Source organism: Oryctolagus cuniculus, chromosome 20 (assembly GCF_964237555.1).
Source record: "Oryctolagus cuniculus chromosome 20, mOryCun1.1, whole genome shotgun sequence".
NCBI lineage: Eukaryota > Metazoa > Chordata > Mammalia > Lagomorpha > Leporidae > Oryctolagus > Oryctolagus cuniculus.
The window spans coordinates 20,674,826-20,690,232 of record NC_091451.1 but is presented as its reverse complement, the minus strand read 5'-3'; the positions used below and the strand labels follow the sequence as shown (position 1 = coordinate 20,690,232).

Here is a 15,407-nt window from a genome sequence, read left to right as displayed (position 1 = left end):
TATAGTTTGTTCCTCCAGTCCTATGTCATGTGAAAATTTGATTAAAATGCTGTTTCTGACCTCAGGTTGTGAGAAGTCTTATGCAGGCCACAGCCCTGACTCATGCAGAGCAGTGGATCTCAATGGCGTCACTATGGGGAATGGGAGTTTAAACATCTACCCACAAGTCCAACCACGTTACCGGGAGCTCTGCATTGTCTCCATCTCTCCACATGGAACCTAGTTTTAATAGAATTAAAAATATTCGGCCGGCGCTGTGGCTCAACAGGCTAATCCTCCACCTTGCGGCACCGGCACACCGGGTTCTAGTCCCGGTCGGGGCGCCAGATTCTGTCCCGGTTGCCCCTCTTCCAGGCCAGCTTTCTGCTGTGGCCGGGGAGTGCAGTGGAGGATGGCCCAAGTGCTTGGGCCCTGCACCCCATGGGAGACCAGGAGAAGCTCCTGGCTCCTGCCATCGGATCAGCGCGGTGCGCCAGCCACAGTGCGCCAGCCGTGGCGGCCATTGGAGGGTGAACCAACAGCAAAGGAAGACCTTTCTCTCTTGTCTCTCTCTCTCACTGTCCACTCTGCCTGTCAAAAAAAAAAAATATATATATATATATATTGCAAAATGTCTCTAATCAAACACCCCTTTGAAAAAAGGAAATGGGCAGCATCTGATTTGGTTTATTTATTTTTTAAGGATATGGAAAGATACATATAGATTGTTTTAAAAAAGATTTATTTATTTTATTTGAAAGGCAGAGTTACAGAGAGGCAGAGGGGGGGTGGTCTTCCATCCACTGGTTCACTCCCCAGATGGCTGCAACGGCCAGAGCTGGGCCAATCCAAAGCCAGGAGCCAGGAGCTTCTTCCATGTCTCCCACACAGGTGCAAGGCCCAAGGATTTGGACCATCTTTCACTGCTTTCCCAGGCCATAGCAGAGAGCTGGATTGGAAGTGGACCAGCCAGCACTCAAACAGGTGTCCATATGGGATGTCAGCACCGTAGGCAGTGGCTTTACCTGTTACGCTACAAGCAACATCCCTACAAATAGATTTATTTTAAGTACTACTCTATTTTTTAAAAAGACTTATTGGTTCATTTGAAAGGCAGAGTGACAGAGAAAGAGAGAGGAGTTATCTTCACTCTATTCCTTCACTCCCCAAATGTCTGGATTGGACCAAAGCCAGGAAGCAGGAACTCCACATGGTGGCAGGGATTCAAGTACTTGAGCCATCACCTGCTGCCTCCCAGGATGCATTTAGCAGGGACCTGAATCTGAAGCAGAGCAGCTGGGACTCGAACCAGCACTCTGTTATAGGCATCTCAAGTGGTGGCTTAACCCGCTGTGCCAGGACGAGCAGGTGGCTTGGGGTTGGGGAACCAGGAGCTCACCAGAGCTGAGCCCCACCTTGATCGACCCCAACCTACTCCTTCAGCCTCTTCTCCTTCCGTACCTCTTTCACATCGAGCTCCAGTCACCCGGGGTGGTTGTGACTCCCCCTGCAGCTCGGGCTGCCCATGCACGGCCTTCCCCTCCCACCCTTCCCCACGTGGTGGACTCCTCTTTAGCCTTCAAGATCCAAGTTCAGGTCGTGACTCCTTGAGAAGTGCACCCTGGCCGACCCCTCCCTGCGTGGCCAGCACCCTCTCAGTGGGCTGGAGAGCCCGCGATAGTTCCCCTACAGAGCTACTTGGCTGCCACACAGGGTCCTGTCCATCCCAGTGTCTAGCACAGAGCCTGGAATCCCTGAGACCCCCAAAAATGTGTCGCTGCCTTGAGAGGCACCGTGATCCTCGCCAAACAAGCTGAGCCCGAGGGACAGGAACTTAGAAGACCTCTGGGCCTCACGAATGGCCTGAGGCTCCCAGCCACATCTTCTTAAAAGCTTTACGATGTCTTTAAATTTTATTTGAAAGGGAGGGGGCAGAGAGAGAGAGAGAGAGAGCAAGAGAATCTTCCATCCATTGGTTCACTCCCCAATAGTCACAACATCTGGGGCTAGGCCCAGTCAAAGCCAACTGCTTGGGCCCCTGCCACCCACATGGGAGACCCGGATGGAGTTCTGGGCTCCTGGTTTTGGCCTGGCCCAGCCCTGGCTGTTGAGGTTATTTGGGTGTGAACTAGTGGATGGAATTTCTCTCCTCTCTCTCTCTCTCTCTCTCTCTCTCTCTCTCTCTCTCTCTTTTAAGTAACTATATGTATTTTTTCTGAAAAGGAGTCGGGGACTCATCCAGGGTCCCCCATGTGGGCGGCAGGGACCCAGCTGCTTGAACCATCACCTGCTGCTTTCCAGGGCGCACATTAGCAGAAAGCTGAAATTAGGCGGAGCTCAAACCCGGGCACTCTGGCAAGGGATGTGGCTGTGCCAAGTGGCATCTTAACTGCTGTGCCAAATGCTCACCCCACCAGCAAACACCTTAAGATCGAAGTTGCAGGTGGCAGAGTTGCACAGCTAGTGGGGGGTGGGTAGGGAATAGTGTGTGGGGGGTGCACATGTGTGTGTGTGAGAGAGAGAGAGAAGGAAAGAGAAAGGACGCTGTGAGCAATGGCTCAACCAGACATGGGGACTGTTTCCCCCGAGTCGTCACGGACCCTTCCTGTTCTTGCCAACCAGAAGAGGGGCGATGCTGACCGCTCACCCCCTGTGCTCCCTCGCCGCCCCCTAGCTCCTCTTCTCTCCTCCAGCAGCTCCGGCACTTGCCCTTCCTGTCCCGCTCGGCTGTGGGTGCTGCCATTCTTGGATGCGCACCTGCTTCTGGTCTGTCCATTCCTCAGATCAAATCAGCTCGGACTTCGGAATTCATTGAGTGAAATCCTTTATAGCTGAAAAACTGAGGCTTAAGGGCAGGGAAAAAGGCGTGATCAGGGAGACACGGGCGTGGGGGGCGTGGGGCTAGAATCCAGGCGTGTGCTCCCTGCTGTGACCCGACTCCAGCTTCCAATAGAAGAGCCTTTTCCCCCCGAGCTGCCTGCGTGCCCAGCCTGGGGAGACACGGGGCATGGTGACTCTGCAGTCTCAGGCCATCAGTTTGGGGGACACAGGGCTTTTGAGCTTGTAGCAGGAGCCACCCAAGCTAGGGGTCCTGAGACCTGCGTTCTCCTCCTCCATGTGTCACCGCCCAGCCGTGTGGCCCGGGGCAAGCCGCTTCCCTCCTCTGGCTTTGTGCCCTGGGATTTAATGAGCTGCATGGAATGGTGAGCTCCAGGGCACTGGGACCCGGCCACTCCCACCCACCCTGTTTTCAGAGGAACATTTCACAGCTCCCACTTTCAGAGACAATCTGATTGGTCCAATAACACATAATGTCTGTATTCAAGGGAGACCACAGAGTCTCATGCCGTCAGCCAACGAGAGGGCTGTCTGTGGGTCAGGAGCTCATTCCTGGTCCAATCAGCCTGGAGGGTTACGTCATTGGTAAATAGGAGGGGGCTTCAAAACATTCATGGAAAATAAAATTAAAGAACAAGTTTATTTCCCTGTTTAAAAAAAAAAAAACAAATTGAAATCCATGCATAGGAGGGGTCTTCAAAACATTCATGGGAGATGTGTCTTATGAAAAAGTTACGCTTGAATTTCCAAAAAAATTTTTTAAAGATTTATTTATTTGAAAGGCTGAGTTACAGAGAGACGAGGGTAGAGACAGAGAAAGGTCCTCCATCTGCCAGTTCACTCCCCAAATGGCTGCAACAGCTAGGCCTGGGCAGGCTGAGACCAGGAACCTGAACTCGGTCCAGGGATGGTGGGAGCCCAGGCACTTGGGCCATCTTCCGCTGCCTTCCTCCGCGCATTCGCAGGGAGCTGGGTCAGGAGCTGAGTAGCCAAGACTCTAACTGTTGATCCGATGTGGGATACAAGCATTGTAGGCAGCAGCTTAACCTGCCCTGCTATAATTCTGGCCACTCAAAAAAATTTTTTACATGAGCATAAACTTATCTTTTAATTCCATTTGTCTACAAATTTTATTTTATTTTATTTTTATTTTTTGACAGGCAGAGTGGACAGTGAGAGAGACAGAGAGAAAGGTCTTCCTTTGCTGTTGGTTCACCCTCCAATGGCCGCTGCGGCCGGCGCACTGTGGCCGGCGCACCGCGCTGATCCGATGGCAGGAGCCAGGTGCTTCTCCTGGTCTCCCATGGGGTGCAGGGCCCAAGTACTTGGGCCATCCTCCACTGCACTCCTGGGCCACAGCAGAGAGCTGGCCTGGAAGAGGGGCAACCGGGACAGAATCCGGCGCCCCGACTGGGACTAGAACCCGGTGTGCCGGCGCCACTAGGCGGAGGATTAGCCTAGTGAGCCGCGGCACCGGCCTTACAAATATTTTTTAAAAATTGATTTATTTGAGAGGCAGAGACAGAGTGCTCCCACCTGCTGGTTCACTCCCCCAAAACCTGCAATGGTTAGGGCTGGGCTGGAGCCAAAGTCAAGAGCCAGGAACACGTTCCAGGCGTCCCATGGGTGGCAGACGCTCAACTTTTTGGGACATCCGTGCTGCTTCTCAGGGTTTGCACTAGCAGGATGCTCAAGTCAGGAATCAGAGTGAAACCCAGCACCCTGACATGGGACACGGGCATCCTAACCAACAGAACAAATGCCCACCCGTGGACACGCTGCAGTACCCTCACCCAGCGGCTTTTTCTGGACGCTGTGTGTAGAAAGATGTCTAGTCAAACTTTTCTTTTTAAAGATTTATTTATTGGAAAGGCAGTGACAGAGAGAGAGGGAGAAAGATTCCATCTACCGGTTCACTCCCCAAACAGCCCAAGGACTTGGGCCACCGTCTGTTGCTTTCCCAGGTGCATTAGCAGGGAGCTGGACTGGAAGTGGAGCAGCCACCAATGCTGCCTTGGTCTTTACTGCTGGGGAAACTGGCTCACTGAGCCACTTAGCCCAGGTCTCATCACTGGCAAAGGTTAGAACTGGCTGAGGGTAGAACTGTAAAGCCTGGTGTTCTGCCCACTGTGCCAGAATCAAGGGCCACACCGAGAGGGACAGCAGGCTGCCTAGACAGAGAGAGGCATCTGGGAAGGCTTTCTGGAGGAGGTGGCCTTTAGGATGGGAGTAAGAGGACAGCTGGGGGGTGATGAAGAACATTCCAGAGGAAGAACGTGACGTGGGTGAGAGGACGCAGGGAGGGAGGAGGCTAGGGGGAGGCTCAGCCTGCAAGGAGGGGAGGGGTAGGGAGCCACTGAAGGTTGTTGAGCCATGACCTGAGCAGAACTCAGAGACTGTGCGGTTAGTTGTCACAGGTCTGCTGCTCCTGGAAGGCCCAGTCGGTGTGGCCCTCACTGCTGAGTCCCCTGGGGACTTGTAGCCCAGCGGAGGTGGGGTGGGGGTGAGGGGTGCTACGGAGATGCTGGTGGCACTGCGGTCTTCAGGCTGGGACCAGAGCGCGAGGGAGAGCACGTGGGCAGAGGCCGCCCCTGGCCACCGCCTGGGGTGGGGGTGGAGGAGGAGCTGCAGGCGCCTCTGCCGCCTGCCTTGGCCACAGCCACCCCTGGCCGCGGTCTGGCCTGGCGAGGCAGCGCACACAGCGTGCCTGTGCTGTCTGTGTGAGTTCCTGAGCGGTGAGATCTTTCATTTGTGTCTGCTGAGCCCTGATGGGCGAGGGGCCAGGCTGCGTTACAACCTCCCAGAGGCCTGCGGGCCAAGGCACTCAGACCAGAGTGGACGGAAACGGGGCGTGAGTCATGCAGCCCGGCGGGGGCCCGGCGGGACCCGGCTGCACCCATGTCTCCCCTCCCCCTCCCCCTCATGTCTGTGCCCTTGCCTGGGGGGCGGATTTCAGGGTCTGGCATTGACCCCACGGGCTTGGGGTCCCTGAGAGAGTAGCAGGCACCAGGGCGAACCCCAGTGAGGGTCCCCACTCCCAACACACACCCCAGGGGAAGACGGGCCAAAGACATGGGGCAGAGGGCCCCCTCATCCGTCTCTGCCTTGCTGATGAGCAGAAGGGAGCTTTGCAGGCCTCCCTGGCCAAAGCTGGTTCTGGAAAAGATCCCACAGCAGCCCCTCTTCTCTGTCCCCACAAGCTTCACCCCTCAGCTGTGAGAAAAGTCACTGTGTCCCAGCAGGAAGCCAAGGCTGGGGACAGGCTGGGAGAGCCCAGTGACGGCCAAGGGACATGGCTTCCTGTCCACCTTGTCCTCGGACTCCTGCACGGCCATGCCAGCCCCCTGGATCCGCCTGCACACTCCCCCAGCCCACTGAGCTAGCCTCTGGGGACAGTGACAGGGTGTGCCCGACCATGATCCCCCCGGAACTCCCCCAGCCCCAGGGGAGGGCAGGAAGCCCCTGTGGTCTTCCTGGGAGGAATTAAAAGGGGGGGGTGCCTCCAGTTACCCAGTGGTCCTGCTCCTGTCTTAGAGAATCTATCAGGAGAAGCTATGCTTCCATCCCCCCACCACCCCGAGTTCTAGAAGCTCCCACCCCAGCCAGAGACTGCAGGTAAGTAGGATATGACCTCTGAGCTTCTGCGAAATGCACAGAGCTTGGGGATTAGCCCCCTCTTGCAGCAGAGCCTGGAAACGGCGGGAAGTGTGTTATTTTGAAGGTGGTCCTGGTGGCAGAACATCCCGGAGCGAGTGCAGAGTGCCGTGGTGGGAAAAGCGCCGGCCCTGGAACCGGGCAGACGATGAAATGAATCCTGGCTCCACTCCGGGCGGTGGGACCTCGGACCACAGGCTTCACCCCTCGGGGGCTGCGGAGACGACCCAGGGTGGCAAGCTCCCGGGGATAGGGTGAGCTTGTCTGCCTTCTTCTTGGTGGGTGGGGATGGCATTCACTGAAACTCACCCTGATGGCATTCGTCTGTCTGGACCCAACGTGGAGCCCCAGCCGGCATGCTATGGCAGGGTATGTGACAGGGCCAGAAATTCAGCACAGCCAGCAGCACCCCCATCACACCACAAACAGCTGGCATGCAGCTGGAGGCGGACTCCCCTCCTCTGGAAGCTGGCATTGGCTTAGGGCCCGGGGCCAGAAAAACCTGAGTGACGCGCAGTGCAGTCACCGGTAGCCTTGGGACGGTGGGTGGGTCATTTTGCCTCCTGGCTTCACTGGCTCCTCTGACAGGTGAAGGTATGGTACTTCCTTCATGAGATTATCCTGAGCATCCAAGGAGACCCTGACAGTCACTTAGCACAGCACCTTGTACACGGCAGTGCTCTAGAAATACCCGCCGGCGAACAGCGCAGCCGCCACTCAGCGCTTTTTCTCTCTTAAATAAATAAATAAAAAGGAAAGAAAACAGAGCTTCATCCACAGGAGACAGAAACGCTCGCCACAGGGGAATGGGAAGACCCTTACCAGAATATTCTGCAGGGGTATCCACTCGATGGCCACCCAGCAGCAAGTCAGGCTTGAGGGGTGGGGAGTGGGGGGCCAGGGACAGGCACTGGCCGGCCAGGGCAGGGTGGTGGTGAGTTCTACGGGATGTCACACTGCGGTGTCTGAAGCAGAGGGGCTCTGGCAGCTTCTGTGGGCCCAGGAGGCCTCTCTCTGCTCAGTACCGGGGTCCCGGCCGCCGGGTGTCTGCACAAGGACCCCCGGAGCCTGTGCGCTGCTCCCATCTGGAAGGCTGTGTGTCCAGCTAGCCTTCCTTCAGCATCCCGACTCCTGATTAACCAGGAAGCCTGTTCTTTGTTCTGAGCAGGGGAGCAAGCTCTCCTGGGGAGAGGAATTCAGGGCTGGAGGTCTAGGCGCTTCCAAAGAAGAAAGCTCCCCAGAATTCCGTCTGCGGAGAGCCTGCGCCGGAGCACAGGCAGCAGAGACCGGTCCTTGCTCCGGGTCCTTATTTACCACATTAGTTCGGGTTCAGAGAGCCCTCCGGCCGCCAGCACTATTCCAGCAAGACGTGGGGGCACAGTGAGCTTGCCCTGGGCACCCAGCAGCCTGCCGACCCCGGCATCGTGTGCCTGTGCCGGAATCTCTTTATCAGCACCTTGGGACTCTCTCGGTGGGGCTTTCCAGAGATGACTTCCCTTCCTGGAGCCAAGAGATGGGCGACTGGGCTCGGCCACCAGCATTCTGTGGCCTCATTAGGGAGGAAGTGGGGAGCAGGGTGGGGATGCCGTGAGTCAGGCGCCCTCATAAACAGCCCCTGTTCTTTCACCGTGCAGAGCGCGGGGGGTGGGGGGAGAAAGTTCTGGAAACTCCCCATCTCCAGGGAATGGAAGTGTGACAAGTGTGACCATTCGGGAATTCAGGACTTTGGTGATGACACCCCCCACCCCCACCCCAGTGATGGACCACTTAAGAGGGGAGGTGGGAGGGTGCATTCCTAAGAGCTCGGGTGCCAGTGGGGAGAACCGACCATGCTTGAATCCTGCACTTGCCACCGAGCAGCTAGCTGTGTGATCTCGGGCAAGCCGGGAGTCGTTTCCAGCCCGTGTTCTTCGCTGTCTGTGTGGAAACCAAAACGCCGCCTTCCCTTGGTGAAACGAGCCAAGTTATGGAGCACGCTTAACACAGCGCTTGGACCGTAGAGGACTCCATAAATTTTGGCAGCTTAAAAAAAAAAATAAAAGAACAGAACTCGAGTGTTTATGAGAGTGGCGATTCCAAAGCGCGGCATCAACAGGTTGCAGAATTCCAGGCGAGGGGAGGGGCGGGCAGCCAGGGGCAGACGCGCAGACGGGCGGCTGCTGTGGGTCTTCGGAGTAGATCAGCCATGCTGGGGGGTCCCCAGGAGCACAGGGAGGGAATTTACAGGGACCCCTTGTCCTGGCTGCGGAGTGGGCAGGCACTGGGTGGCGAGGGAGGGTTGGGGCTGAGGTCACGGCGAGAGGCTGAATGGGCGGCAGACGTCCAGAAATGCAGACGGAGGAGACGGAGCAGTAATAATGACTTGGACACATAGGAGGAAAAAATAGCTCAGGGACGCAGATGACGCCAAGGTTTCTGGCCCGGCGAGGCTCAGGGGGCTGCGAGGTGAGCGCTGGGGGAGGACGAGGTGAGCTTCCTGAAGGCACGGGGCAGGTAGGGGCGAGCAAGCGAGCTGCACCTGCAGAGCCGGGGCAGCTACCTGGGCAAGGAAAGGTCGGCGTGGAGGGAACAGAACATTCCAGGAACTGGGATGTGACGTTCGTCCCCAGATGCAAGGGCTAGGGGCCTCCGGAGCCAATCCTGAAGACGCAAGGCCAGAAACTTGGACCAACAGCTACCACTCGGGACTCAGTCGTTCTCCCTGAAAATGGGCGTGCGGCTCCTAGCCCTTGACGGGCTTATTCTTTCCTTCAGTTAGCCGCTGCAGCCCTGCCACTGCTTGGCTGTCTCATAGAGCCAAGGGCAGTTCCAGGCTCTGGGGAAGCCAGAGCGCTCGTGTGGCCTGGGGAGCCGCACCGTGAATGGCTTTGTAGGATGCTGACCAGGACTTCTCCTGCAGGCTCAGGAGGTGTGCGGAAGCTGCCGAGCCCAGCCAGGAGAGGCTAACCAGGCTCACGCTCCACGAGGCTTCCCTAAAGGCAAAACAGGTTCCACAAGGATCAGAGCCCGCGCAGGAGCCAGGTCTCCAAATGAAAGGCAGCCAGCCGAGCGCCGAGGGCTGGAAAGCAGGGTGCAGAGTGCCCTCGCGCCCCCTACAGTGAGAGCCTGGCACAGGTCACCTGTGGAAGAGGAGACGGGCGGGCTCCCCAAGGCCAGCCCTCCACGGAGGCCGGCTGCGTTGCTGGAAGCTACAGGCACCCCCGTGTCCCAGATGGTAGTGCTGGGTGGAGGTCCTCCAAAGAGACCCCCCCCACACACACACACCTCCAAGAGCACACAAGTGTAGGAGAAGCCAGGACTGGACACCTGTTCCAGTAGAGTTTGCTCCTTCCCTCTCCTGGTACCTTGACATGGAGAAACCTCTGCAGAAAGGGAGGCTCAGAAAGACAGACCACGCCCGGCTCCCCGCTGTGGGGTCTCTGGTCAAGGGACAGGCCTGGGGGGCAGGGGCAGTGTTCACTTGAATGGAACACTGACTCAACGGTGAGGTTTTGATTGGAACAGGAGCAGCCTCCAGTGCGTATGCACTGATCTTAGGAAACCACCCTGGCAGGGGTAGGCAGGCAAAGGGTCTTGCCCCAGGTGTCACCAAAGGGAGGGACCCCGGACATTCACCGCCGTGGGTTGAAGCCCCAAGCAGAGGAAAACGCAGCTGCTTCCGATTGTCCCTGCACAGGCTCCGACCATCCAAAATATCAGCTACAGAGGCAACCACGGGAGGGGACACAGAAACAGGGAAGATATCACTGGATGGAGAGACGGGAGCCAGCGCAGAAAGATGCACCCGTGGAATCCCACTCCAGGGAGTGAGGGCTGGAGTAGGACTCTGACCCAGAGGCAGGAGGCCGGCGTCCCTGCCCCCTCTTGGACACACAGCGTCTCCTTGTGTGCCCTTATTCAAGAGGCTTTGGGCCTGAACCTCTGTGAAAAAGAGGCAGGCCGGGGATTGATGAAGCCGAAGCTGCCAAGGCTGCTCCCCCGGCCCGGCTCCACCGCGGCCGCTACGCCGAGCCTGCGGCCGGCTCCACCAGGGGGCGCGCGCGCCCACGCGGCCCGGGCCCGGGAGCTCCCGGCGCTGCCCCGGCGCCAGCCCGCACTCGCGGTGGGCGCCCCCAGCGGCCGGGGCAGGCGGCGAGAGGGCCCGGGCGCACCTGCCCTGGGCTCTGTACCTGTTTCCCAGGCCTCTGGACCGCTCCCGCATCCCCCTGACTGCAGGCTGCCGCCCCGGTCATCCGTCCGGGAGTTTGTCCTCGAGGTCAAGGCCAGATTACCTCGGGACCGGTTAGCAGTGCGAGCTCGGCCAGGGCCGGAGAAGGGTAGCTCCGGGGCCCCTGTCCCGGCACACGCCATCTGCCCGGCCAGTCCTCAGTTCCTCACGGGTTAATCCCCCTCGCCGCCCGCCCGCTTCCCGGTGCCAAAGTGGGTGTTGCTGGAATTCCTGTCTCCCTCTCCGTAATGAGGGGGCCGAGCTGTCCCTCCGAGGAGGGGGCATGGTGTGGATAAAAGAGCCGAAAAAGCAGGAGGAGGTTTCCAAAAATAAAACCCTCCGAATCCCCTTCAGACGGCTGCAGCGCCGGGGCAGCGGCCGTGGGCGCCCGGCTGGAGACGCAGCGCCGACTCCAGACTCAGGGGGCAGCTCGGCCCCCCAGCGGCCGCCCTCAGGACCCCCTAGGCCCGCAGACTCGGACCGCCAGGCGGGTCGGCAGAGCAGTCCGCGGGCGGCCGGGCGCACCCACGACTGAGCCCGGCGCGGTCCCCCCTCGCGCTCCGCTCTCCAGCTGCCTCCTGCGCCATGGGGCTGCCGGCCACCTCCCGCCACCCGGGGCGCCCCCGGTGGAACCCCCGGCGGGGCTTCCTTCCACTCGTCCTGGCCCTCTTCGTGGTCATGGGCCATGCCCAGAGGGACCCGGTGGGGAGATACGAGCCGTCTGGCAGGGACGCGAACCGGCTGCGGCGCCCTGCGGTTAGCCACCCGGCCGCCGCTAACCCAGCCAAGGTGTACAGCCTGTTCCGCGAGCAGGACCCGCCCGTCCCGGGCTTGCCGCCCGCGGAGCGGACCCCGCCGGGCTGGGGGAGCCCCAGGAGGTCAGCCGAGGCGGAGGCCAGGAGGCCGCCCCGCGCGCAGCAGCCGCGCCGAGTCCAGCCACCTGCGCAGAACCGGAGAAACAGCGCCCTGGGCCAGCCGCAGCCCGCACCTTGGGCCCGGGCCGCGCCGGCTCTCTTGCGCAGCCGGACCCCGCAACGGCCCGGGGCCGCTCCGCGAGGGCGGCTCACCGGGTGAGCATGGGAAAGGGAAGCGAGCGGGACGCGAGGAGTGCGCGCGGGGGCTCCCGTGCGCTCCTTCGCGGAGGGGAGTGCGGGCGCGAAGTGGAAGCCGGCCATGCCCCGGTCCCTCCGCGGGGAAGCAGCCTCGAGTTTCCAGGGCCACGCTCAGACCCGCTTTCCGGGTGTCCGGGCAAAGCCCTAGCTCATCCTCTCCCTTTCTGGCCAGCTCGCCACGAGCCCCAATGTCCAGTGCCTTCGCAGGGCGCCTCTGGCGCGCACGCGCTCCTCCCGCGCTCAGCTCGCGCATCCGGGCAGCAGACGCCGGCGACGCTGCGACCAGGAAGCCCCGGGTGTCTGCGCCTGGAGCTGGGGGCACTGGGGAGGTTGGGCCGGGGCAAGGTTACGGGGGGCTACGGGGCCCAAGCAGACGACATCCTCTGGTAAGGGACTGACAACGAAGCCGCGCGCCCGGGCACGTGTATGGGTTAAGGCGCCAGTGGGCTGGGAGTGGAATGGGCGCGCGCTTGGGGGCACTGCGGACAGGACGTCGATCCGGATGTAGCGTCTGCACGGTGCGTACGTACGTGGAGAGTGGAGTGCTCTAGCGTGTGTGGCGCGACTTGCAGGGCTAAGCCTCGTTCCAATCCTCTGGGGGTGCCGCCCCCTGCTCGCTGCGGGGGTGCTGTCGCCCAGCGAAGACCCCCATCCTCCACCCCGGCTCCTCATGGCCCAGGGGGCTCAGCCTGGCCCGAGTCTGACAGGTGTCTCTAGATTGAAGACCCCGGAGCCCCGGGCACGGGGGACCCTCCGCAAGGCTGGGAAGGGCTCTGGCAGCCCTGCTTGGCCCGGGCGTGAGTTTTAGTAGGGTTTGGTCCTGGGGAGCAGCGTGAGGGCCGCATGCACCCCCAGTCCTGCTCCTGAGGCCTCGTGGCCCTTGCTTGCACTGTGGTCCTTGGCCTCATCCTGCTCTCTGCTGGGCCAGCCTCCTCCCTCCACTCCTGCCCGGTCCTCTCTCACTGTCCCGGCTGCCTTATGGTTCTCCACAGCGCTTTCTCCATCCGGTATGCTCTGTTTGTGTTTAGGATCTGGCCTCCCAGCCCGTACTAATGCAGGGTGTGGGAAAGCAGGGGCTTTGTTTTCTCATTTCTGGGTTACTGGTGCCTCGAACCGTGTCTGCACCTGGGGTTCACTAGGTGTCCGTTGAGTGACTTGTGAGCGGGCGCGTGAACCCCCTGCTGCCCAGGAAAGGGCCGGCTGGCATCTGGCAGAGAGTAGACCGGGCACTGCCCGGCTGCTTCCGCGGAGGGTCAGTCAACAGGTATTCATAGGGCACCTGTGCTGCTGTTTTTTTTTTTTTTTTTTTTTCTTGTCCTGACTGCGAGTGAACAGATGCTCTAAAGAGAGTGCACGTGGAACGGGAGAAAGGGGATGGGGCCCAGAGACCAGGGCGTGGCTCCTGCTGGGAGAGCAACTCAGTGACTTAAAATCAGGTTGGAGGGACCGGAGGGTGTTGTAGTGCAGCGGGTGAAGTCACCGCCTGGGAGACCTGCATCCCATATCCGGGTGCTTGTTCCAGTCCCAGCTGCTCCACTTCCAATCTAGCTGCCCGCTGATTCCTCCTGGGGAAGCAGCCAATGATGGTTCAAGGGCTCGGGCCCCTGCCGCCCGGGTGGGAGAACTAGATGGAGTTCCTGGCTTCCGGCTTGCGCCTGGCCTAGCCTGGGGTGTTGGAGTCATTTGCTGGGAGCTAATCAGGAGAGGGAAGATTGCTCGCTCTCTCTCTCTTTCTCTCTGTCACTCTGCCTGTCAGGTAGATGACAATAAATAAACATTAAAAAACAAATTGGAGAGGTGAACAGATGCACGTGTGCAGCTTTCTAGTGCTGGAAGCTTTATGTTAAGTGTCGGGGGGGGGCAGACCCCCTGGGGATCAGTGGCCATCCTGGGGTGGAGGCAGAGTTGAGGGTAGCGTGCCAGTTAGCACTGCCAAGGTCCAGGGCTCTTTGCTGTTGGCACTGCTCCAGGGGCAGGACTGAAGCTCTGGTGTAGGGAAGCCACAGGGCCGAGGCCGGAGACAGAGATGGGGCTGGATCATGGAGTAACTTATTCTGTAGGCATTGAGCGCAGCTGGAGGGAAGGCTGAGGAGTGTGGGGTGGGGGTTGGATGGGGCGGGATCAGACTTTGTGAAGCGAGGTGTTGGTGAGCAAAGCAGTTTGGGACTGCGAGACCGGCAGGCATGCACAGATGTGTGTGTATGCGCCGGGTGCCACCCACAGGCCCCTGCTGTCCTCAGGTGCACACGGACCATACTGTGCTGCGTGTGGCTCCTCTCCCCCGCCGTCTTCTGTGCAGCTTCCTGGCACTCCAGCCAGCTACTGCGTGTCAGCCGCGTTGGGGCTGAGTGGCAGCTTTGTCCGTTGACTTCTTCTCCAACTCAAGTCCATTCTGGCTCCTGGCTTCTGGCCAGGCTGACTACTTTGGCCGTTGCCTGGTGGGATGCCACGAGCCAATGACCAAGTGCCACCTGCCGGTAAAGCTTGGAACTGCATCAGCACGACTGGTTCACTGCGTGTTTGCAGAAGGCTTGCTGTGTGCTAGGCTGTGCTGGACCCCAGGGGTGAGACAGTGGCCAAGACAGCCTCTGTCCTCAGGGAACTTTCAATGTGGTTGGCATTTAGTGCGCGCAGTGAGGGCTTACCAAGTGTGTGCCAGGCACGGCACTAAATGTTTGGGACAGAGCTGTGACCAGAGCAGACACAGTGCCTGTCCTAATGAAATGTACTGTCTGCAGGGGACCTATTAAGTCATTGTTCCCCGATCTTCTGCATTTCCAGAACCAGTCTCGCAGCATGTGGCCCTCATATTTCCCTCTTGTTCTGATATTATTTTTTCTCTATCTACTGTTAAACTAACAGGGTCTAGAGTGTTATCTATTTTTAAGTACATTATGAAGTTTTTGAAAAAGATAAAGGTATTGGAAATACTAAAACCACAATCCAGGTTTACCACACCTTAATATTTTGGTTTATTTTGCTTCTGATTAAAAAATATTTCTTTCTGTCTTTATTTGAGAGGCAGAGAGAGAGACAGAGACAGACAGACACAGAAAGCAAGCTCCCTTTTGCTGACTCACTCTCCAGATCTCAGCTAGAACTGGGCTGGGCCAACACTGGGACTCAGAAACTCAGTCCAGGCCTCCAACATGGGCGGCAGCGACTCAGTTCCTTGGGCCATCGTTGCAGCCTTCCAGGGTCGGCATTGGCGGAAGCTGGAGTCGGGAGTCAGAGCCAAGTATGGAACCCAGACACTCGGAAGTGGGACTCAGGAGCCTGCACTTTACCCACCCTGCTTCCAGTATTTTTAGTTGAATTGAAATTTCCTCCATAAATTTGCCCTCCTCTGAGTTAACCACTAACCTGAATTTAGTTAATTCCAATGCATGTAGTTTATATATATATAGTTTATATATGTATTATATATATATGTATTATATATATATATATATATACAGGAAGCTGCAGTCAGGAGAGGAACTGGGACTCGAACCCAAGCACTCCAGTAGGCAGGCATCCCAGCCTGTGGCTTAACTGCTAGGCCAGAGTCTTGCCCCCCAATGCATGTTTTAATGCTGTTACTACAGACGCATGTATCCATAAAATACACAATCTTA

General features: G+C 58.5%; 1 protein-coding gene across 1 annotated transcript in view; it reads left to right on the top strand.

The window, feature by feature from the left end:
* Positions 1 to 10,973: 10,973 nt before the first annotated feature.
* Positions 10,974 to 15,407, top strand: part of LTBP2 (latent transforming growth factor beta binding protein 2) — an 86,000-nt gene continuing 81,566 nt past the window's right edge. Inside the window, exon 1 of the mRNA XM_008272051.4 lies at positions 10,974 to 11,748. Coding sequence (XP_008270273.3) covers positions 11,264 to 11,748 — 485 coding nt within the window. The 5' untranslated portion in view covers positions 10,974 to 11,263. The remainder of the gene's footprint in view (positions 11,749 to 15,407) is intronic.